At 36.4% G+C, this 25,217-nt stretch overlaps 2 protein-coding genes across 2 annotated transcripts; one reads left to right on the top strand and one right to left on the bottom strand.

The window, feature by feature from the left end:
• Positions 1-4,846: 4,846 nt before the first annotated feature.
• LOC107101300 (tetraspanin-2-like) lies at positions 4,847-14,812 on the top strand. The gene is made up of 8 exons (XM_015400166.1): positions 4,847-5,060; positions 7,426-7,522; positions 12,438-12,535; positions 12,980-13,054; positions 13,156-13,245; positions 13,333-13,386; positions 13,494-13,577; positions 13,716-14,812. The coding sequence occupies exons 1-8, from the start codon at positions 4,992-4,994 to the stop codon at positions 13,779-13,781; spliced, it is 633 nt and encodes a 210-aa protein (XP_015255652.1). The 5' UTR covers positions 4,847-4,991; the 3' UTR covers positions 13,782-14,812.
• Positions 14,813-18,535: 3,723 nt separating this feature from the next.
• LOC107101314 (mitochondrial glutamate carrier 1-like) lies at positions 18,536-22,980 on the bottom strand. The gene is made up of 10 exons (XM_015400182.1): positions 22,843-22,980; positions 22,127-22,237; positions 21,872-21,997; positions 21,520-21,575; positions 20,335-20,425; positions 20,107-20,225; positions 19,838-20,033; positions 19,588-19,742; positions 19,209-19,284; positions 18,536-19,120 (listed from the first exon to the last, which is right to left on the bottom strand). Exons 2-10 carry the CDS (start codon positions 22,144-22,146, stop codon positions 18,961-18,963), a joined length of 999 nt encoding a protein of 332 aa, XP_015255668.1. The 5' UTR covers positions 22,147-22,237; positions 22,843-22,980; the 3' UTR covers positions 18,536-18,960.
• Positions 22,981-25,217: the final 2,237 nt, after the last annotated feature.

Genomic DNA, 25,217 nt, shown 5'->3' with positions numbered 1-25,217 from the left:
CCAAAAAAAAAAAAAATAGGTTTTTGTGTTTAGAATTTTGAAGCAATAGATTCATTTAATATTATTTGGTTTAAGGTTTTTATATAAATGTGTGAAAGGTGCAGATTTCTATTTACTTTCTGGATGCGCCTTATGTCTGAATAGATATAAACAACAGAAAGTGAAGAAAATTTTTATTTCTGTAAACCTAATAATTAAAATAAAACAGAAAGCTAATGGAAAAGTCATTATTTATCAAAGAAAATTACAATATAACAGCTAATATTCTCAAACAAAAATTTCTCCAGTGATTTTAAACACACAGGACCATTAGAAGAATGATGTTAAAGTGACACGGAGCTCTTTGATTTAAAGTGAATTTTTTGTTTAAATCTGTCATAAAACAATCTCCTGTGCCGTCCACACTAAAATAATGAAGGATCAGTGAGGAGTTTGAGTTTTCTTCAGATTTTAACAGTTCCTCCTTCAAACTGATATCATGTTTTTGAACAGAATAAAGCTCTCTTCCCACCATGACAGCATTTATTCAATCAACAGATAAAATGTATTTTTCTTGGTTGTTTATGTAGGAAATTTTAACTTGGCAGAAACTGAATCTAGATAGAATTTATTTTATTATTCATTTAAAGATTATGAATCTCCTTTAATGCTTTATGGCATTCAATGGATCTAGACAGGTTGTATGTAATAACTGTTTTAGTCTGTGTTTTAAGTACACACAAAACTTTATTTTCATAATAAACAATGATATCAATGACTCTTCAAGGACAGATCAGTCTAACAGGAACAAAGTTTTGCTTTCATTCACACCTACAGCAATGAAACAAAGAAAAATGTTTTTGTCATTAATTGTAAATTAATAAGAATAACCTATCCAAAGTAGTTTATAATTTTGAATTGAAAGAAATATTCAGACTTAATAAAAAACTATTTTAAAATGCCCTTCCTGAAGTGGAAAGTGTTAATGGTGTTCTCAGGGGTGGCCCTGCTTTATGTTCTTACATAGAATCCAAGGCAATACTTGCTTTAAGATATCTTCTAAGTAGTTAACAGACACTAAATGTGTATAAAATAATCTCAACAAGACTCATATGACTTCATATGCATCCAAGAACATTTAAAGGAACTTTGGTGAGCCTATCAGACACGTAAGACGTAAAGTCTTTGGGAAGGTTGAAATGAGATCTTATTAAATGATCCCCTTTAAAATCTCATTAAGACATTTCCAGTGTCTTGGTAAACCAACATAGAATTCATCTAAACATAAAGGCAAGGCAAGGAAAAGAGTGATCACAAGGATATCTATGGTAACAGCTGTAGAAATCCATGGCTCAGTTAAAAGGAATTTATAAATAAATGTTATTTCAATTCCAGCATTTTTGTTGCCATTACACTGTCACAGGCACAGCACAAAATTGTCACTATCTGCATTTAACCCATTCCCTTAGAGAGCAATGGGCTGCCATTTGCAGCACCCAGGGAGCAGAGTGGGGTTAAGGGTCTTTGTTCAGGGACCCAGAGTGGCAGTCTGTGGGAGTGGGTTCTGAACTCACAACCTCAGGATTCTAAGCTCTATGCTCTAACCAATAGGCCGCCACACAATACATTTCACTTCAAAGTTGCTTTGCAAGTTTCTTCTACAGACCTGTTAGCACTAGCATGGCCAGAAACATCACTGCTTTGGTGAAGGGCTATCAGCTCAGAGGGCTTTTTATATAAATGCTGGGGGAGGATCAAACAGCCAGGTAAACAGTGTTTTTGTATTGGTAGCTCTCACCTCTAATGTGATTAATTCCCTTGTAAAGCTATCGACCACTAAGCTGCCTATGGAGGTGAAACAGCTGCACACCTAAATCAATACCACTTTTCATATAAAAGGAAATGGATATGGATATGCATCTGGTTTTAAAACACCCGGACTGCACCTCTGTTGCAAAAACAGGTAGTACATTTCTTTTTTTTTTAATTCTTTTTAATCTAATTTATTCTTTTTCATCTGATTTAATTTGATCTGCACACATATCCTTCAGGAAAAAATAAATCATAATAATTAATAGGTCAAACTGTATGAAAATTATTTTTCTTTTTTAGGCACTCAGCAGCGCTGCTGCTCCTAAGAGCAGTTTGAATTCACCTCTTGACCCCTATGGTGGCATACGCTTGTTTTTTGGAAGTCATATTCTGACCCAGGATGCTTCCTCCACACAGTGCAGGTGGCCGGAGTCAGATCGGATGTTAACAACTGCCATAACTTTTGGACAATGTTTAACACCCAATGCAAAAAGCTGTCACAGTCAGTACAGAGCTCCAAACATGCAGCACAAGCATTTACATCCTTGCTTTTATTAGCAACGTTTTTTTAAATTTATTCTATAGATGGCTTGTTGTTTTTCTTTTTACATTGGACAATTCTCATTTAATCTAAGTATGCATTTTTCATTAACTGCATTATAGTTAATTTGTTTAAGGTTAATTTGGTTATTTATAATTGTTTATATTTATTATTATTAAATATTTTTTCCTGTATATATATATAATTGTCTTGTGTTCACTTGTGGGATTTCTTTGTGATTCACTAATATCAACTTAAAAGTATGGTGGCAGCAGCTGATGTTGCTTTTGGGATATTGCTCAGATCACAATTGAAATTCTTTAAACTACTTGTTTATTCTTTACATTATCTGTGCACACATGCAGAATACTGTATGTCTCTTCTGAAATTAGGATGTCATAGCTCCTTCTCTCTTTGTAACTCTCTTTCCTGTCATCATGCTCTTTACCTTGCAGGAATTGTTTGTGTGTTGCTGTGGCCTCAAACCAACTGGCCTTGAATACATACTTCAGCATTCTCATTGGCAAAACCAGCACTGGAAACACATCATTCTCTCTGTATTCATGTCGACCGGGCCTTATGGGGGTTTGCATTTGTAAAGACATTTGGATACATTTTTACAAATCACCCAGTGAGTCTGTATTAAGGTATAACATCAAGTGTTCCTAGAAGGATTATGGCTACACCAGGTTCTCTTAAAAACAGGCTACCTTCAGATCAGCCCACAGTATTTTATTATTATTATGACACTAATGGAAAAAAAAATACAATTTTCTTCTGAAAACAAACACATTAAAAACATTTTTTCATTCTCTCACCAGTTAAACGTATTAACCAGCATTTCTTATGAGATTCAGGAAACCTGTAATATCACACAGATCATTCGTTTGACGCTTTGTTTGTCTTTATGTTTGGTTCTGTGATCATGGATGCAAAGATTTAAGAGGAACATAGACTGTTCTAGTTCTCTTTAGAGCAGGTGGATACTTTTTACCTGCTTTTGTGGTTTTACAATTAACCCTTTAGTAACGTGTTTTTAGTAAATAATTTTTCAAATACTTTTTTAAGGAACTGTTTTAATTACTTCGTCCTTATCCAGATGAAGCTAACCCATTACGTAGATTACAGGGATGTCTTGAAGATATAAAAACCTGGATGGCTCTTAACCTTCTGCTACTGAATGCAGACAAAACAGAAGTTATAATCTTTGGACCAGAGTCTTTGAAAAATAAGCTGATTAGTCAGTCACTTCATTTGGATAAGATTAAACTGATTTCAGATAATAAAGTAAAATATATTATTATTTATTATAATTTCTGATCAGGACCTGTCATTTAAATCCCGTATCAAAGAGGTTTCTAGAATTTCCTTCTTTCATCTGAGGAATATTGCAAAAATTAGAAATATGCTGTCCAGGGGTAATGCTGAGAAACTAGTCCATGCATTTGCTACTTCAAGGTGGCATTATTGTAATTCTTTACTATCAGGAAGTCCACAAACTGTAGTTAAAAGCCTTCAGCTGATCCAAAATGCTGAAGCCAGAGTTCTGATGAAAATTAAAAAGAGAGATCATATCTCTCCTATACTAGCTTCTCTTCATTGGCTTCCTGTTAAATCCAGAATATAATTTAAAATCCTTGTATCTTTATATCAGAGATCTGATTCCTTCTTATGTTCCCAACAGAACACTTCAATCTCAATCTGCAGGTTTACTAGTGGTTCCTAGAATTTCTAAAAGTAGAATGGAAGGCAGATATTTTAGTTATCAGGCTCCTCTCCTGTGGAACCGACTACCAGTTTGAGTGCATGAGGCAGACCAACAACAGCAGATTCGTTCTGGTGTGTCTGATCATTTTCATTATGGCCACTGAGCTTACACACTCCTGGATTAATCAGTCTTCTCACTAATGAAAGACAGGAAACAAAGGTGCTGGCAGAAGTTCAGGAAGTAGTGGAGTTGGGTATTTAGCCCATTTTCTATCCACTTCTGAATTCAAAATTATTCACCATTTTTTGTTTGTTTGTTTTGCTGTTTTTTGTTTTGTTTTTTTGTTTTTTTTTGCACAAATAACTCATTATGTTCTGTTGTTATCTACATTGGAAAACATAAAAGTTCAATCGATGAAAAATCGTGCAATATAAAAATAATTGACTTCTGTGGTCATTTAAGTCACACAATTATACAATCAAAAGAATTATTCCAATTACAGTCAAGAATTAAATAAAAGATAAACCTCTGTGTTTTTTTTTTTTATTTTTTTTACATATTATGTAATATTTGTAAAAAAAAAAATAAGAAAAAAAATCCTATGACCAGAAGCAAATTTTCTTTACAAATGAGGCCTACATGAAAAATAAATCTAACAGCCAGGTCTAAGCCAAGGTCTAACTCTGATGTAACCCATGTGGATGATGAACCTTGGGATGTTTTTTTTTCCGGGGGTCCCTGACAGCCCCCTCCTCAGGAAACCCTCGCATCACCATTGGGTGGTGCAAGAAGGCGCGCAGCTTCCCAGGCAGCCTGAGCAGCTTGTGCGCATGTTTTCATAGACTAACGGGGCAGGTCTTCATCGCTGCATGGACTGATGTTCATTTGGAAGAATCGACGGTTCGAAAAATAGAATCCAAACCAGAAAAAGGGCATAAAGCAGAGGACATCATGGGCAAAGTGCAGGGCGGGATGAAATGTGTGAAATATCTGCTCTTCGGCTTCAACTTCATCTTCTGGGTGAGTCCGAGCTGAAAATGGAATTATGAGACATTGTTGTTGATAATAAACACTCGGATGTGTTTATTTATTTTTTTCTGTGTATATAAATGGTTATTACTTAGATTACAGTAAAGATGATAATAAAGCTGCGCGCTTTTCCAGCTAAATAAGCAGATTTTTTAGAGGAGAAAAAATGCTGCTGGTGCGACTGTAATCTGCTTCATCTCGCAGTGGTGTTTACATGTTCAATATTACAGCACGCCATAATGTGCACATTTTTTGTTTATATTGTGTTTATAATGGGGGTATTAAGAATTTAAAAGTGATAAATATTTTTACAGACTGCTCTTTTGCACCTGTTCAGTCCATACAAACCCTGTACATCTGCACCACTTTCTTAAAAATCTTACAACACAAATATCAATGTAATTCTATGTTTTTTCATGCATTTTAAAGTGGTTACAATTATTTGTTTTGTAGAGATGATTTCACGTATAAAATATATTTCGAAAGATTGATATTTAATCTAAAGCAAGTGATTTATTCTGCAGGAAATAGGCTCCTGCAGGCTAAATCAGAGCTGCACTCTGCTAATTTAATTGTACAAGTCACACCCAGGTTTGATTACTACTTTGAAGAATGAAGCAATCCATTAATCGAATATTCATTTAATCTTCAAAGTTATTTATTTATTTTACCCCACTTCATGTCAGACACATGGTGCTAAAGAATCTCAGAAAGCAGCAAATCCTGCTCCAACAGAAAAACAACAAAGGAACAGATCAAAGCAAAGACATTTATTAGAGTTAAACCCTTTTTACATTATTAATATGTTGTTTAAAATGAAATGCAAAAAGGAAAATAAATAAAAGAATGTTTTCATGTTAGGGCTTCCTAGATAGAAAAGCATTTTTCTGTTTTCCTTTCATCTTTTTTCAATCTTGTGCCACAATTTGAATTTTTGTTGGAATCGGTTACTATTCATTAGGTTATGTCCTTGTTTTAAATGGAATTGATCTGCTATTAGCTGTAATGTTAGACTAGAGCTACATTTCATTTGCTGCTTGTTGGGAGAGTTAAATCAATACAGATAAGAAAGCAAAAGCCTGTTTTGGTTGTGAGCTGTGGGTACTGATGCTTTACTGTTAAATGATACAGTATGTATGAGTTAAAGAGACAGCATTGACTGCTCTGTAAGATGATCTCTTGTCTCAACTCAAACTGACAGCAACCTCTTTGTTTTTGTCGTTTTGGGACAGAAAGGAGAGCTCTTGTGATTGGAGCCAAAAGAGGCGTACAGTGCGTTGTCATTTTGGGGTACAGAGCCAACATGCAGCCAATGCCAACGTGAGTTACATCACCAAGGCACTGTGAGGCTGGCACAACCAGTGGCTGAAGTGCATCCTGGGAGATTGCCCCCTGATCTTCTTGTTCTGATATAATAGTCCATGTAGGCATGTGAGATTCTGCCTCTAAAAGAGTCAGAAGAAAGAAAAGCAAAAGGCACAAATTAAAACATAAAAGATTACAATGTACAAAGTGTGTTTTTAAGATAAAAATCATTTTTCATCCATATATTTTGATCTCTCAACGCTTTGATGATCACACATTTAGGATTTTTCTTTAGGATAACAGTTCTCTGTGGTAAATATATAAAAGTTTGGTGGCAGAGATTATTTTTATTTCTTTTTCTTTTTTTTTTACCAAGGTTTATTTCAAGCCTAGCTAACTCAGAGAGGAGTAAGGATTCACAGCAAACATACTTGAACTTTATCTTTTCAGTTTCTTTCAGCCATTGAAGAGATGAACCATTAACATTCCTGGCACAAGCCTATTTTGAATAAACAGAAGGAAAAACAGACCATGAGCGTCAGCAGCCTTTTTACTGAGGAGACAGGAGAAGGAGCGCCACCTGCAGATATTTAAAACATAATACATCTAAGATCTGTAGGTTTTAGTTGTATTAAAGATCAGGTATTTTCCCAGTTCTTAAAAATTTCAGCCTAACTTTAAGTTTCCATAATTACACATCACAGATCCCACATGTCAATATCTAATAAACAGCAATGTAGTTAATGTGGGAAAAAAAATCTAAGCACAGCAAGAATCTTTTGCATTCAAGATACCAGACGTTTACGCATTACATAAAAGTTTAAGAACATAGCTTTATTGGACTGCTTGTGAAAGCAAATCTGTTGGGCTATGATCTAGCTCAATTTCCAGAGCTATATTGGCAAAACAGGAACAAAAATCTTAAAGCAATAAGGTTTACAATAAACAAGTAATGTTTTACTTAGTTGTTATTTACCCATCACTTAACATAGGCCTATTTGTGTTATTAAGCCAACACATTTATTGATTTTGTGATATGATCATTTTGCAGCTGTCGGGCCTGTTGGTGCTGACGGTGGGACTGTGGCTAAGGTTTGACGCCGCAAAGTTCCCGCTGGGCGATGGGGCTCCTGAGACCTTCTTGATTGGTATGTCACCATTTTTCAAACCTGCTTCACTCAACATTAGGGTTGTCACGATAATAAAATTTCAAACTCAATATCAATATAGAGAAAAAAATGTGATGCTCGATGCCATTTTTGATAGGCTACCACTAGAATAAACGACAAATAATTAAAGGCTAACATTAACAATAGCAAAATATGCAAAAAACACTTGTTTTACTGTTGATACCATGCCAAACTAGTATTATATCTGGATACAGTGTGTTTTTTTTTTTAAATCCTACTTAACATACACCTTCAAAATGTCTCCTAGATAATAGCTTATTTTTAGTTATGATGTGTATTCATCATTACTGAAGTGATATTAACCTTTGTGTCAAAGTTTACTCCATTAGCAGCTGAAATTCAAGCATTTCTATGTAATTCTGTGCATGTTATGGTGTAATCTTTTCAGTAAACGACTTTCTGTGGTTTTAGATATCATACTAAGTATGTTACATCTAACTCTTGAAGTATACACGGATATTCGGATATTTAAGCTGACAGATTGCCTGATTAGTCCAAATATTTGACGTCAGTCTGACTTTAATCTAAGAGCATATTTTGTCACTGCCTGTAACTGAAAGCTGTTGATTTGATAGTGAAATTTAGTTAATCTGCATTTTTGAGTCTGGTGACTCTTATTTTAGCCTGAACACCCATAGCTACTATGTGGGTTTCAGTTCAGATGAGTCAGTAACACCATGGTAATCAGATGAGCTTTGGGTACCTTTGGCAGCGTTGGCCGGTACCAAGCCAAGCTTGACAATGAAATGAGCTTGTTAGCATAAAAACTGAACTTCAGGCATCATGGATTCTGTGCCTTATTACTGTTCCTTCAGACCATGTTTTCAAAATGTAAATCAGACCTTATTCTTACTGTTATCAAAGCAACTTAGGCGTCAGTTACACCTCAGTAGAATGGCAGACCCTTTGCTGCCATATCATAACCAATTGCTGCAGTAATGCATGCAAACGGAGGCCCAACAGAGTATGAAATACATAGAAATAAACATGCTTTTCAACAGCCTATAATTTCTGTTTAAAATAAATATCTATTGATCTCATCTTTGCCTCGGAAATCAAAACCACAAGAAATAAACATAAATATTTCAGTGTCTGAAACAAGAAATAAACTAAACAAACAGAAAGCATTGTTGCAAAATAGAAGGAAAAATAATTATTCTCAATTTTGAAATCGGAAATATTGTTGCATGCAATTTCATCCCTATTTATTCTAGTACCCCTAAATAAAATACAGTAAAAAAGCTGTTTGTACATGTATGCAATCTCTGCTTCAGCAGTCAAAATGAATAAAGATGAAGGTTGCAGTCAAGCACTTAGGGTGGAAAAGAGCTGTGGTTATTTGTGCAGCCCATTAATTTGCTACTTACCCTACATCTCGTTTTTATGTTACATTTGGGACTACTGTTATGTTCCTTTAAGGTGGAAGAACACTGCTGGCTGCCAGGCATCAATTTCCCAAGATGTATGCATCCAAAACATCCCTTTCTCAGATGGAGAGTTACATGAACATCCTTAAAACAGTTTTTTTCTGAAATATTGTGAGCGTTTGTATTTAGTTCAACAGGGTTTTGTGAAGAGGTTGAAGGGCATCTCTTTACGGTTGCAGCCAGGAGCCCTTTTTGTTTTGAACAATCTGAATTTTGGAAATTGTAAATGCAAATAGCTAAGTTACAATGTTAATATTTTATAAGACAATTTTTTTGGATGACCAGCTTTGGATTGTTTTATTGGATTGATAAACCAAGTACTTACTAGGATTTCTAGAAATAATGTGTTAAAAAAGGAGCATGAACTTTTTGACACTTTGTTTTCAGGTGGCTTTTGAATACTGAATACATTTCTTGCAAAACTCCCACTAAACACACAGCAGATTATCAAGACATACAGTTGGAAAGACAAGCAGCCCTCAGTGTTAAGTCCCAGTACAACAGGCTCTCTATTTCTTGTTCAGTGTAGGAGCGCACGCTTTGAAAGAAGTCTGTTCTTGTTGCTCCCGTTGAGAACATGACCTAAAATGGTGACTTCACTTTGCAACCATCCAGTAGTTGCTATCTTGAGAGCAGAGGAGCAGGTTGGGCATGTCAAACGGAAACTGTCTTTGTAGAGTTTTTTTTTAAATTCCACTGCTGATACTTTAATGCACAGAATACATTTTTTTTTTCCAGAAGCCTGTATAAGCCTAAGCTCCTTGCAACACTGTTTGTTCATTTTTCATGACTGTTAAAGACAAATAAGTGCAGCTTTGAAGCATGACAGTGTGAGATCAAAGTAAAGCACACACTGACAGTTTAAATTCAGTTTTTGCAAAGTCAGAGAAGCGGGTAAAATTATATTTTTGCAGTTTAATTAAATGCAAATAGCTAATTTAACAGTTAAATGAATTTTCACTTTGCATGTCTGCATTTCAGCTACTATATAAGAGAGTAATTAATGATGAGTTAATAATTTATTGAGGAAAAAATACTGATGCGTTTAATGCTTATTTTCCCGTCTGTAAGAGGAATTGATATTTGTGGTACCAAATCAAGGTTTGCATAAATCGTATAATATTATGAATATTTGATTTTTTTTTCCCCAGGTGTTTTTTTTATTAGATTCAGAGTGATAAATACATTTTTTTGGTTGATAGAAAATAATTCCCTCTCTACATAATGCCAAGCTGATTAATGGTACTTTTAACAAGCCAATACACCCCTCCAGAACCCTTGATCTTAGAGGGATCATATTACAAGTCATTTTCACCTACGTATGTTGATTTAAGGCATTGGAAATCTGAGGTGGCCTCAGTAAACAAGCAGGAGAGTGATTAGAGGAGGCAGCTCAGCATCTCCAATTAGTCAGCGTGGTGCAGCGTAAATCCAATTTGCTGTTCTTATTTTTACGAAATTAGATTCAAGCTAAATGACACCAGAACCAATTTAAACATCTGTTTATCTAAAACATGGTGCAGAAAAGAAGTTACAACAAATAAATACCATCGTAGTTCCTAAAAACAATAGAAAGGTACCGAGGTGGTTCATTTCAGACAAAGAGAGCGAACACAGAGCTACCTTAATGAGAAGGAAGGACAGCATTCCCTGTGGATGATTCACTTGCAGTTCTGTCACCTTTGCGCTTTCCTGTGTGTACACAACTATCTCGTGTGTATATAAGATAGTGACAGAGCTTAACTATGAGATAATGCAGATGTTTACGGTTACAGTTGTGTTTCTATCCGATACCTGCTTTAAAAAAAAAACACCAGGGCTGCTTGGGAAGCATCTGCAAGATGTCATTGGTTTTACAAACAGGAAGTTCTACAAAAGAACAAGTGTTGAAATGAATGACTAATGGAAAAATACTGTTTTTCTATGTGATGACATCTTTTATATACAGTGGAAGCTTTCTTGGCCTCTTCTGTTTTCCACTGCAAATCCAGATCATTTGCTTTAAAGCCATGCATTCAGCTTCCTGCAGGTCAGCTTCGCTTTGCCTCCCCTTTTGTTCGGTGACAGGAAAACAACAGCTTGCGACGGGCCCATGTGCATTAATTATATTGCTGTAGTGATTAGGCTCCAACCATAGACCTCAGGGAGCCGCCTGGTGTATAGTTGCAGCGTAAAGGACCCAGTAGTGAAGGCTGGGAGTAGAAGAGGTGACGTCAACCAGACTGGAGAGAAGCAGAGACAGTCATGGTTTCCAGCGTTTATAAGGCCCAGAATTAGATTTCCAGTTTTATAAAACCAATTGTCTTAGGTTTACTGCTTTAGTGTTTAGGAACATGACAGAACACAATCTATAACTGGAAACTGTCACATTTAATGGGAACACTAAGGCAGAAATCCAAATTCCAACATACAAAATACTGAGAACCAAAAATAAGATATGTCAGGGAAAAATAAACAAGAGGTGGTGTTTATATTGGGAGACTGAACCAAGACAGGCTAATCAGCAGATTGGGAGCAGGTGTGAACAAGACCAAATAGGAGGAAGCCAAGGGGAAAGGAAACAAGCACCAGGGGGCAACAGAGCGTAACTAAAAAACTCAGCACTGGTAGAAATCAAATACAAAGACAGAAAACTAAGAATAAACCCAAACAGGGGGCAGAACCGTGACAGAAACATCACCAACACATCAAAAGAACACTGGAAACAAATTCATTTAAGCTCTGCTTTAGATATAACAGGGATCAAGCAAAGACTCCACAAATTTGATCCTCTGGTTACATGCTGAGGCTTCAGAATCACGTCATTTTAATGTTTCTGAACATCAAAATGTTTGTTTTGTTTTTTTTTCAAATGGACTGTTGATTATTATGAAAATTTTAAACTAAATACTCCAAAAATAGTTTGAAGACTACTACATCTGTAGCCCCTGGCAACTCAATACGAAAAAAGCAAGAAAATGCCAACCCATCAGAGATTAGACATCAATCAATTAATCAATCAATTAATAAAATAGCACCTTCCAGTCCAATTTCTCTATTTGACTTTTGATTTAGATGCCGAGTTTGCAGTCTAGTAAACCCATTTACATGCAACCATATCCTAAAAGCATTTTCTTTTAAAAGAGCAGTCAATCTGGCAGCAAGCGCTTCTCCCACAGAAAGCTGTGAAAAGCTCAGTGAAGGAGTAGGCTGATCATCAGACTGAGAGGTGGGAGGCAGCTCTGAAGATTTGAGCTAGTAAAGAAGTTTCCACCTACACATATCTGCTGCTACTCAAACACAACAAACAGGCTTTTTATAAACCTCCCCACAGACATGAAGGAACATGTGACTATGCTGCCCCCATCAGGTGAAGCTGTAAACTGCAAGAATATAATCATTCTTATATTCATCAGATTTTCAAAGAAAACCTAACACTGAATGAATCTTTCTTTGTCCTTCTGCAGCTGTTTACATCCTTCTTGGAGCAGGAGGCCTGATGATAGTCGTAGGGTTCTTTGGTTGTTTTGGAGCGGTTCGGGAGTCCCAGTGTCTTCTTGCATCGGTAGGTTAAAGCAGTCAGAAGGGATTACCGGTAAATGGATTGTTCCCTTACCTTTAATGAGATCTGAGACTTATATCTCATAATCTATTATATAATATAATATCTATCTCACAATAAAGTCGGTCTAAGTCTCATGTTTTATGTCTCATTTTTTCCTTTGGTGCATTTTTTCTTTTTTCGTTTTAAGTCGTGACAAAAAGTTTATGAAAAATAAACAAAGGGTGGATTAAGTTAACAGATATACATGTAATTTATCTTCCACAAAAATGTAAAAAGTAATAAGTTAAAAAGATTCAGATTCTGTTTTAGAAGTATTTGTATCGTGAGTCAAATAATGTGCTCTGACATGAATAATCACTGAGACCAGCTGAGGCATTTATACATGTTTACATACTGATAAATGAGAATCTTTGAAAAATAAAAGTCTGGTTCCTACCTCTGCAGTTTTTTGCCTGCCTTCTGATCATCTTTGGAGCAGTGATCACTGCTGGTGTGTTTGGATTTGTGAACAAGGATAAGGTAAAATCAATGTTTAAAGAAACGATTAGCCGATTACCTCAGTTTTTCAAAAGAGCACTCACTAATCACCCTTTCTCTTCTCTGTTTTTCTTTTATAACAGATTGCTGAAGATGTCCACAGGTTTTACAGTGACTCCATTGACAGTACCAACCCTAATATAACTCTCATAGTGGATATTTACGAGAAAGCAGTCAGTACAGCTTAGCTTTTAATCCATTGCTTCCTTGAGAATTGCAGTAACAACCTAATCATGTCCCTTTACCTTTTGCATGTACAGCTGAATTGCTGTGCATCCACTGTTATAGAACCATGCGATGAACGTACAGTCATGGTAAGCTGATTGTAACACTTTATAGCCACATAGCAGCAGTGTAGCCACTTTGGATCTGATCATGCATTTCTGCTTATCTTTTAAACCTTCAATTTGTGACCTTTTAGGACTGTGGTGCTGCAATAGAAATCTTCTTTGAAGAAAAGCTGCACATCATCGGATTTGTAGGGATTGGCATTGCTGGAATAATGGTGAGAATTTGGACAGTTTTCACTTTAAATTCAAAGAAAACATTTTTAAATGCTTGAAAATATTCCGCTAAAAATACTGGCTTTTGGTGTTTATTAAATTATAGATTAGATGTGATATTGAATTATGTCTGTTTTCAGGTTATAGGAATGATCTTCAGTATGGTGCTGTGCTGTGCGATCAAGAACAGCAGAGAAGTTATATAGACGGGGGGGTAACACACCCCACAACCTGCCCACATCCACTCACTAAGCAACAACCAGACCCCTACATACGCGCACAACCCTTTATAATCAATGTATCCATATGGGTAAAGCAGCCTCACCTCTTATAGATCAGACTGTAGAGGTGGGGGGTACCTGCACTGACTGCATTCAACACAATACGCTGGATCGATTTCCAACCTGCTCCGTGATTTTACCAGCCCAGAAACAGATTTATTATTCTGTTCTTTTCCATTCCTTGTGCTTTGCTTTTTGGCACAGCAATGTGACATTCCATGCGGTCAACACGTTTGTGTTCGGCTGCTGGTGCTCTGCAGAGTTTGTCTTACTGCACTGTAGCTATAACACAATACGTACGGCCTTCTGTGACACGGGAATGTGATGTGGAGGGAGTATTGCTGTAAATACTTGACACGCTTGCAGTTGATTCTATTTATCCTGTACATTCATTCGCTTTTTTGGGCCTTAACCTTGTCATTCTTTGTTTTTACTAAGAGTTTTGAAACTAGCCGACCTTTTGCAGAGTGAACTTCAATAACGTGCCTCTTTGAACCTTTTAAGTCATAGACAGACCTCCAGCTACCTATTAGTGTGTCTTTTTCATAGGTTTAATATGTACATAACAACTGTTTCTGCTCTCTGCCTCCTCTTTTAAGCATTTCTATTGTAAAACACGCCTGGAAACTTTTGTAAATCTATAAATTCTTCTGAAAGGTCAGTAATACCGTGTGTTGTGCTGAACTCTTGAGCATGTTTAACTTTAACAGTAAGCTAGTTTGCATTTTGTCTGACTGGATGTACATTTTTTGGGTGTGCCAATTAGATATAAAGTAGAAGATAATATAGTTTGTCCCCATGTTAATGATAATAAAACATTCTGGGTGCTTGTATGTATGTTTGTTTTCTTTTTTTAAACTCTATGTTTAAAAGGTGTGTTTCTTACTTAAGGAAGTTAAAGCATCACAGCAAGTCAGCTAGAAAAGAGAATCAACATGTAGAATATTTTGTGCAAAAGAGTTAAAAGAATATTACAGGTGATAATCAAGAGTTTTTGCTCCTTTTTTTGCATTTCTATGATGTAATTCAATTCAATTCAGTTTATTTATATAGCGCCAAATTCACAACAAGTCATCTCAAGGCACTTTACAGTTCAACCAGATCATACAGTCAAATTGATTCAAAGTTTTCTATCTAAGGAAAACCAGTTGATTGCATCGACTCATTGACTTGAAGGCAATTCCTCACACTAAGCATGCTTGTAGCGACAGTGGAGAGGAAAAACTCCCTTTTAACGGGAAGAAACTTCCAGCAGAACCAGGCTCAGTGTGAGCGGCCATCTGCCGAGGCCGACTGGGGTTCAAGGAGACAGAAGCAGATATAATCAGTTTACAAATAGATGTAGGGGTTTTTATGTGACAGATCAACATAACTTGCTTGTAATTGTGACATTCAAAGACAAGGATTCAAGTTTTTTAAACTGAGCAAATCAAAGAAATAACCTTCAACTCACACTTAACAGGAGCCAAATGATTGCTTTAATGTTTTTAAGCAATATTTAGGAGTCTGAATAAGATTTCCCCATCTTTTATCTCTTCCACATGGAAGAGGGAATCAAACTTTCCATACAAACAAGGCGGAGGTTTGTTGAAATTATATTAGACTGGACAAATGAATAATCCTTCCAAACTAAACTTATCAATTTTTTTTACAATGAAAGCAGCTAAATGTTACATACCAAATTGACATTTGTCTCTTAGTTTAGTTCAAGGGTATTTTGCATTAGAGAATACATCAAACACACAGTAAAAAAATAAAAGTTGAAAGAATAAGACTGTGCAGGAGGAAGCAAAAAGCCAGACTAGGTTATCTGAAGCCTCCACCAAAAACAAAACATGCAAATTAAAACAAAAAGGAACATACACAGGAATACAGGTACATCTACTTTGTACAGCTCTATATATATATAACCACAACAGAATCCTTGTTACAATGTAGTGCTGTTATTACCAACCTGTAATAACAGCTGCTCGCCAGCGCCACAGCTGCTCTGGGGCACTGGCTAGCAGCAAGAAGGTTACTGGTTTGAATCCCAGCCCGGGGTCTTTCTACATGGAGTTTGCATGTTCTCCCTGTGCATGTGTGGGTCCTCTCCGGGTACTCCTGCTTCCTTCCACAGTCCAAAAACATGACTATAAGGCCGAGGTGTCAAGTAACGAAGTACAAATACTTCCTTACTGTTCTAAAGTACACTTTTTAGGTATCTATACTTTACTCCATTACTTATTTTTCTTTCTACTTCTGACTTCTACTCATTACATTTTCACACAAGTATCTGTACTTTCTATTCCTTAAATTTGTAAAACAAATGTTACTAGTTACTTTCGGTTTCGGTTTTATGTTTATAAAATATTTATTTCAGGTCATGTGCTCCCATCCATGGCAGATCATTGGCTCCATCCACATCTAGAGAAAATTGGATGAGTCATATAATGCAAACACATTGGTTAGCTAAAGGAAAATCATCAGAAGCAAGCAGGTGTTCTTCAAACTGCTAACGTGAATTGTCTATGCTATGCTACGATGTCGGATTCAGAAAAAGATGTCAAATTGTCTGAAAGGTCGGACACAGGCGAGAGCGTATCGGGAGACACAGACCGACAAGACCTCCCTCATCCTTGGCCCCATCTCAAATAATTTTTTCGAAATAGTCGAAAAATGTAGCTTTCAATTCATATAGTGGCATCTGGCTGTGTTTTTTTTTTTTTTAGGTTACTTTATGCTTTTATACTTTAAGTATTTTTGGACCACATACGTTTTCACTTTTACTTGAGTAAAGAGGTCAAATTTATACTTTTACCAGAGTGTTTTCAAACTGCAGTATCTATACTCCTACTTAAGTAGCAAATTTGACACCACTGTTAGGTTAATTGACTTCTCTAAATTCTTCTTAGGTGTGAGTGAATGGTTGTTTGTCCCGTTGTCTCCGTGTTGCCCTGGGATGGACTGGCGACCTGTCCAGGCCGTACCCCGCCTGTCGCCTGTAGCCAGCTGGAGATAGGCACCAGCACCCCTGCTTGGGATAAGCGTAACGGAAAATGGATGGCGTAAGATATATGGAAGGATGGAGATCCCTTGACTGGCTTTTAGTATGTAAATAAATGTAGATAAATTTGCTTTAGTCATTAAAGTGCCTGAAAAAGATTTAATAATTCATCAGAATCTGTAAACTTTTAAATAAAGGTGTTTGATAGGCACGTTCCAGACAGTTGCCATTTTAGCAAAGCATGTCTGGATCCGTAAAATCTTGTAGACAGCAGTCGGCTTAAGACTCCCCCAAACTATTTTGCAAGAAGTGCGGTAAGGATACACAAGGTTGTGTTAAAAAGTGAAAAAACACTTTAAAAATAGCTTACTCTCAAATACCAAGAGATTTATTTAACACAACCTCTTTCCAACTCAAACTTTCATCAACGAAAACTAAAAAAATGTGTAGAAGATACCTTAACTTAAAACTTCAAAACCGCCATTTGTTACCATATACAGCATGTGTTAATGGATTGGTATGTCAGAAATATTTACTATCATTCCATCATTGCAGCACCTGGGTAGCTGTTGCTATTATGTAGCTTAGACCATCACCATATGGGTGAATGAATGTAGTGCAGAGTTTTGGGTCATTAGACTTGATAGAAAGTTCAGGCCGTGTTCCCAATAAAATTCAAGGTATAAATGATAATGGCTTTAATGGACATTGTACACTCCGGTTAAATGGGAACAAAACTTTCCAATTGTTCAAGGAAGGTTTGATGTAAACAGGAGAAATGTGTAAAAAACACCTAATCCCCATTGTTAGAGGACCCATCATTTTGTAAAAAATATATATATATATATATATATATATAAATATACATATTTACTTCTAAAGGTACTTTTGTCTAAAACCGTGAGAAAATCCATCAGATCTTTCAATAAAGTTAACGTTGATATGGTTCACTAGTCTTCAATGATCATTATGATGAAAATTTTTGGCTGAGCTGAATGGCGCATTAAAATATTGTAGACAACAGCCAGGCAAAGATTATGCCAGGAGAAATGTTTCATTGTGTTTCATTTTCTGCTAAAGTTTTTTCTTTTTAAAACACATTTTAAGCAGAGGTGCCAATTTCTGGGACACAGTCATTTCTGAAACAGTGACCCTCCCTCATTTTTACACCAAGACCAATTATTAACATTTGAATAAATAGACCACCATGGAACCAAAATGAATGATTTAATGGCTGCAGTGTACAAAAAAAAGCCATCAAAGTGACAGTATGCAACAGCCATCTCTCACAGTATTAATGTTCAATTCAAGTTAATGTTTCCTTATAGAACCAAATTAATACAATTCTGTTCTACAATAAAATGATCCAGAAATTACATTTGAAACAAGATCTTAGGTCTTTAACATAAAATCCTGAAATGAATTTATGAAGACAAATATGATATGAATAAACCATGTCAAGCTATGTAAAGCAGAGCTAAACAATCGACTATGATAACAGGACCAATTGTAAAGGTTTGGAGATCTGCATGGTCCCACACCAGTAGGAAGGCTCAAGATCAGACCAATAAACATTTAAACATTGTTAAAATGGCAGAATAAAAAAATAAAAAAGAAAAAAAGAAAAAGAAAAAAGGAAAAGTGTAAACTGGGCCCTATGAATTTTGTTGTAACAAATCTTATTTCTAAGATGAAGGCTCTATGTGATAACGGATATTCGGGAAAAAGAAAATATATTTATATATATATAAAAGAAGTAAAATATATCCCATTTATAAAAATAGCAAAGACAATAATCAAAACAATAAACACAAAAATAGCTCTGAGTGAATTCCACTCCCTCACAGAGGGAATCTGGACATGAATGATTTGGGACTAGGACAGAAAAATACTGCAATTCTGAGTCCACAACCTTAAAAGACCAACAGATTCAAGTGCAAACAGTGGGCTCAGTCAGCTTTAAAGTCACAAGAGCGTGCAAATGCAACACAGCTGTCAAACTAGAGATTATTAATAAAAATAAACTCGTGCGTCAGGAGTTCTTTTTTGCTGTAAACGGGTTGAATGTAGCTGCCAGTTTTAACTGGGTCCGGTGAGTACGTGGCCTGCTGATGCAGCTCAGACAGACAGGAAACGTGGAGAAAAGTTGTCCAGGATATATTCACCGACGCCCACAAAATACATAACTTGTGCAATTCCAAACAGTGGTGCAATGACAAGGGCCCGGCAGCCGGCGCCCTTCAGGAAGGCACTCGGTCCCTCCTTCCGCATGATTTTACTGTTGAGACAGGAGGATCGGTAAATTTAAGTAGGTGCAAGATGGAGAATGAATACCTCACGAAATTAGCAAATAAATTAGCTCTTACCTCACGCAATCCATAACGCCATTGTAGCTCTCCTCACTTGCGGCTTTGTTGAGGGACTGCAGCCTGGTCTTCACCACTGCAGGTGAAACACATTTTTTTTTTTTTTTAGACATGTTGCTACTAGTTCTTAAGAGTAGTGGCTTTCCAACCTAATCCTCAGTGGCCCCTGCCCTGCATATTTTAGACACATCTGTTCCAGCACACCCAATTCAAATTAGGGCTTCTCTTTTGCATTTAAGTGCTGTTGAAGCCTGAAAACCTGAAGCCTGAAAGCTGATGCAGCAAGGAAACACTTGCTGGACTGGAATCTCTGAGGAACAAGGTTGGGAACCAGTGACTTAGAGACACACACTGTGGAGATAAAATAAACATAACCCACCATCACAAGGATTGACAGCAACAGCAGCAGTAGATCCTGCAACACACCCAGAGAGGAAGGCCCAGTAGAAGGGTGAGGACTCTTCAGGACTGGGTTTACCCAGGCGGTTCAGGTTGGCAAACAACGGGAAGTAAACAATAGAAAAAGGAACATCCCTGAAAAAATAAAAGTAAAAGAACTTTAGCAAAGACTAGTCCGACATTGCATTTCTGATAAATAGAAAATGGTTTTACAAATAACTCTGCTTCACCTCATCAGTGTTGCCCCCAGGCCCCTGTAGAGGCCCTGGATGCCCTGTGTCTGCAGGAGTTCCTTGGCGATCTGCGTGGCCGACACGGCTCTCGGCGTTGACACTACAGGGCCGGAGTTGAATGAGCGGCTGAGCACTGCATTTGTCACCACAAGTTTGGTGGGAGACATCATGACCGGTTTCTGTTGCTGGGCCGCTTCAGAGAATAAATAAAAATATTAGAAACATAAACTAGAACCACCGTCACCAATAATGGGACGTTTGCTCACCAATCCTGCCTGCATCCTGTAACTGGATCTTAAGCATTTCCATGGGGGTAGTCACAACCACTTGGCACATGCCTGCACCACAACCCGCCAGCATTTCTTTGAGCACAGTCAACCCTTTTCTGTTAACAGAAAACAAGATTCAGACATAAATACAAATAATAATAATAAAAAAAAACACCCGTGACACATTTACGATTTTTAAGACTTGTTCCAGAGAAATGTACACACCCTTCCTTTGAAAGGTGATGGCGGAAGAAGTCATTCGCTGCGAGCTTGATGGCCTTTTCAGGGGTAACCAAAGTCAAATTTACAGCCGCACCTGAGAAAACACAATTACACAATTAGCACAGACGCCACTATCTAGTCGTCAAATGACAGAGAAACAACATTGCATGACTATTATTACATTATCATCATCTAGTATTCAAAGAAAGGCTGCTCAATAACTAAGATAATTTCATGACATCACACTTAAGTACAATTTCAACTGTATTGTCAAAGACAGAAAAGAAATGGGAGACAAATTATACAAAGATGAAGTCTAAAGTAAAACAAGACAGAGGATAATTTCAGGAGAAAGCAGTTTTTTGTTTTTAAAATGTGTGAACTTAAAGGTTGTGAGTTAGTAAACATGTTGACTACAACACAAAAAAAAAAAAAATTAAAAAAAAGTTGTTAGGCACAGGAAAAAGACTTGAACAAAATACAGAGAGTACAGACTTAGAAAAAACTTTCAAAAAAGTTATGTTGTGTATGTAAAAAAAAAAAAAAAAAGAAATAAAATGACAATGAAAATGGCACAGCTCAGATTAATTTGCAAGCTCAGAGTCTGTAAGGACACATGTTAGAGTCCATATAGAACGAGGCAGGACAAGTTGACAGGACAGTGGAGAAACAAACATGAGACAGGAAGTCTGATTACAGAACAAACAGATGGCAAAACATAAACTTCAGCCTATAGTTTTAAATAGAGCAATATTGTAAGAACCATGTAATATTTGCCTCCAGCGTGGCTGCGCCTTATCGGCTAGCCTTGAATATCCCAGGGGGACCCAAGTCTGTAATATGGAAAAACACAGATGCAAACAACAGCATTCCTCACAAGAGCAGACGCCTAACCTAATGGTCTTTACTTTCTTTGCACATTTAAATACAACAGCACATTTTAAAATATCACCAAGTGTATGGAATGTTTACAAAGATTAAAGTTTGCTTTGTGAAATATACTTTGATTTTAATAGAAAAACCCATGTTTTTTCATGCAATATAAATACAAAATACAACAAAAAGCACAGACATTTTTTGAATGGCAACTCTTATGAGCTTTACATTTTTCTACAATTAATCCTATGAAATAAAACTTCCACATTTGCTAACGTAACAGCTCTTTAACACTCAGGTGCATCATATTACCTCTGTACATTCCAAAGTATCCCTCTGATCGAATAGTCTTAACCAGGCAGTCCATCCTTTACAAAAAGAAAGCATAGGAAAATTCCATTAACTTCATGCAAAGGTACCAAATGCTAGAATATCCTGCGGCGCTGTAAACTTCCACTCAAATTACTCTAACTACTTAACAAAGAACAATGACAACAATGTACAGCTGCCAGAGCCTAAAAGGTCAGGACACAGGGACTGGGATTCCATGAATGCGTCATTGTGGAATTAGAAAAAGCCCAGACGGATTTAAGAAGGACGTAGTAGGTATAATACTCCAAGACAACACAGCAGTGTTGTGTAGAGTGGAGCTACGTATACTTACATGCTCTTGTAGACTTGCTGTCCACTTCTCTGGTTCTGCAGCCTGGTCTTTGCCAAGTCAATGGGAAAGACGCAAGTTACCCCAACAATGCCGGCAATACCACCATTAATAAGTTTGGCAGGAAGGCTGAAAAACAAATAAAAAAAACAAACAAACAATTTGTAAATTAAAAAGAAAAACCTATATAAACACACATTTTAAAATTTAAGAAAACGTCCTATATTGTGGGAATAAGAAAATAACTTGATGGTTTACCTGATCTGCTGCTGAGACATGTTGACTCTTTATGGAACCACTGAAGACTGGAGAAGCGAAAAAGAAGCGATGTAGATTCAAATGTTTGTAGTTAAGCCAGTAAATATTGTCCTGGAAAGAGAAAACCAGCTGCAATTTATAAGTAGTCTGAAGAGGATCTCGAGAAGACAGACTTTAACTTCTCCCACCCACCGCTGCAGTTTTAAACTTATCTATGAGTCTCAGAGTCATAGGACAGTGATCTATCCGCCCTGCTATTTAAGGACCTCCTGTGGGCGTGTCCAACTCACAGACCGGAAGACCTTATATGCTAATTGCCGCCTTTAACATATTTATACAGAAATTCGATATAGTGGAGGTTCTAAATAAACAGTTCTTCGTAAAGCGAGTCTTATTGGCAAACACATATTTAGATTAGTAGAATTAAATTCCTTCTCCAGAATTTGTTTCAATTGAGATAGAAAATGTAAAACTTTTTTAAATCTACTAAACAATAAAACATTTTAAAGCTTCAAACTACAATAGCCAATAAAACATGTCATATTTTTGGCATTTCCTGCAAAGAACAGCAGCCTATGTTACTCCGTGAGGCATAGTAAAACATCCATTCAAAGTATCACGATCCGCAAAACTAAAAATAATAGTCATAAAAGTTTTTTTCGATTAAGCGCTCATTTTCTTACTAAAACGCGAGTAAGGTGTAGTAACCTACTTACCAAAACGATGGTTTTATTCTGTTTTTAATACAGTTTCAAAGTGTTCGTATCCTTCGTTTTATCACCTCCCCAGACAAAGCCGTGAATAAAGCGCCTGGAAATTTCCACTGCTCTTAACTGTACAAAGACGCTTGCAACATGTTTCAATGACAACCAATCAGCGTCAAGATCTCTCAATGACAACCAATCGGAGTTCAGGTGCCGCTCACGTAGCGGACAAGTTCCATCACCATTGGCCGATAGATCAGTCAGTTAACATTTTCAGCCAATCGCAGCGCTACAAGCTGCGACGAATCGGTGGCAAGAACGTAGGGAAAGATAAATATATGTAGAAAAAAAAAAAAAAAAAAAGGAACCAAAAGCACTAAAATGTAAAAATGTTAAATTTAGAGTTAAAATGCAAGGTATTTTCTTAACGTATTAAATAATGTTGTTCCTATCCAGACATGTGTTAGGATTAACTTTATCCTCCTAAAATCATAAAGGGATTAAGTAGATAGACAGTGGGGTGTTGGCTTCACAAAAGGGATCTAGAACTTTCTGTTCTATTCTTTTCAAGGTGTCATGATTTCATTGAATGTTTTAGCTGCTTGCTTTACAAAGGAGAGGTTGATCTTTCTGTTTTATCCATCTTGACTCAAGTGGTCTAAGAAATATTCTTCAAGACATTTCTTACCATTAAAGTATTTTATACTTATTTGTTAGTTACGATAATATTGTTTTTAAAAATGCCTTTAGCGGGAAAACAATACTAATTATAATATACACTTACCTTTGTTCTTTTTCGTTATTTAAACTAATGCACACAATGAAACTCCTATTAATGTGAAAATGCATCTGTGCTTTTTGTATTTCTTATTCCAAGATATGTTTGATTGAATTATTTTAATATGCAGCTTTTTTTTTTTTTTGTGCAATGCACTTATATTTATCCTTATCTTTTAAAGCGCTTCCTTTGTTGCCTACCAGACTAATTACTGAGGATAAGAAGGTTTATTAACCCGTTACCAAGTGTTTGTAAAGGTGCTTACATGCAATTCTTAAGGACTTAGGATGTGATTGCAGCTTTAGGATTTCAAACAAAAGCTTCTCTATGCTTAGCAAATTAAGACTTTATGAAATAAAAAAAATCCAGTACACAACTTCTAATATCTCGCATCTTGCAACCATGACTCATGTATGGTAATCTGAAACATTTTGACTTAGATAACTGGATGCAGATTGGAAAATTACAAGCTGAATGCCACAAACAAGAGGTATTATCTGGAAAGCTGATTTTAAAGATTTACATTCCAAGGTATTACCAGGAACCGGTTCCATGCATATGACCAGGGGCTGAAAGTTGTATAACACTGGGTGGTGCACAATATTTCCATATTAACCATGGATGTGGCATATATTTCAATTTGAAATTTTCTTGGCTTTTGATCGACTCAAGTTGTGTCACTGCCAAACCTAGAGCGTGAGCCCAAATGGGAATCTGTTAGTTATGAAACATATTAGCATACATTAAAAACTATTTGGCATATGTGTGAGAAACATGATCTGTTTTATCTTTGCTTACATCAGTAATGAAAAGCTAAATTTAACACTATACAGGGCTTGATGTTAACCATTGCCCGATCGCCCGGGGCAAGTCGTTTTTATTGTCGGGAGAGTACACATTTCATTGCATCTGCCCGCCGGGCAAGTGCAATGATCGCAAAAAATATATATTTATCACTCAAAATTACTTTAAAATCTCCGACATTTGCTGAAAACGACCCACAAGTGTTGCCGGCGCCATTTTTGTTGTTTTGTACACATTCTTGCGTGATTTCAAAAAGCCGCGTGATTTTCCACCAGATGGCGCGATTTTTGTCCGGGGATTTTTGTCCGGCGCGAATCAGACACATTTTTTTTCGACTTGGCAGGCTTAAAAACAACAACAAGGCTATTTTACCCTCCACCCATTTCACCCACCACCCAGATAACCCTAGATTAAAAATTATTTGTCAGGGATTAGGAAAATTGGCATAATTGTATGCCATGCGCACAGTGTAAATATGGCTATCATATGGCAGTCTTCTGTACAGTGATGCAGGTCATACATTAAAAATTTTTTATTCAATTTTTTTCTCTTAAACATTGGAGAGGTGCATTTAAATGTTACTGTATAGAGCTAAACATGTTAAATTGGTGACCTGTTATGTTATTAGTGTCTTGTTGCTGCATTTATTTTGTCAGGGAAAACTAATCCTGAGTCAGTTAAAAGTCAGGGAATTCTGAAATTATGTAAGACTGTGGAAACCCTGTATAAAATAACTATGTATAATGATTCTCTAGAAAAGTCACATTATATTAATAGTATTATCTTGACTTATCGTGACTCTAAA

This window comes from Cyprinodon variegatus, unplaced genomic scaffold, assembly GCF_000732505.1.
Source record: "Cyprinodon variegatus isolate N-32 unplaced genomic scaffold, C_variegatus-1.0 Scaffold1079, whole genome shotgun sequence".
NCBI classification, from domain to species: Eukaryota; Metazoa; Chordata; class Actinopteri; order Cyprinodontiformes; family Cyprinodontidae; genus Cyprinodon; species Cyprinodon variegatus.
This window is presented reverse-complemented; position numbering and strand designations above follow the sequence as displayed.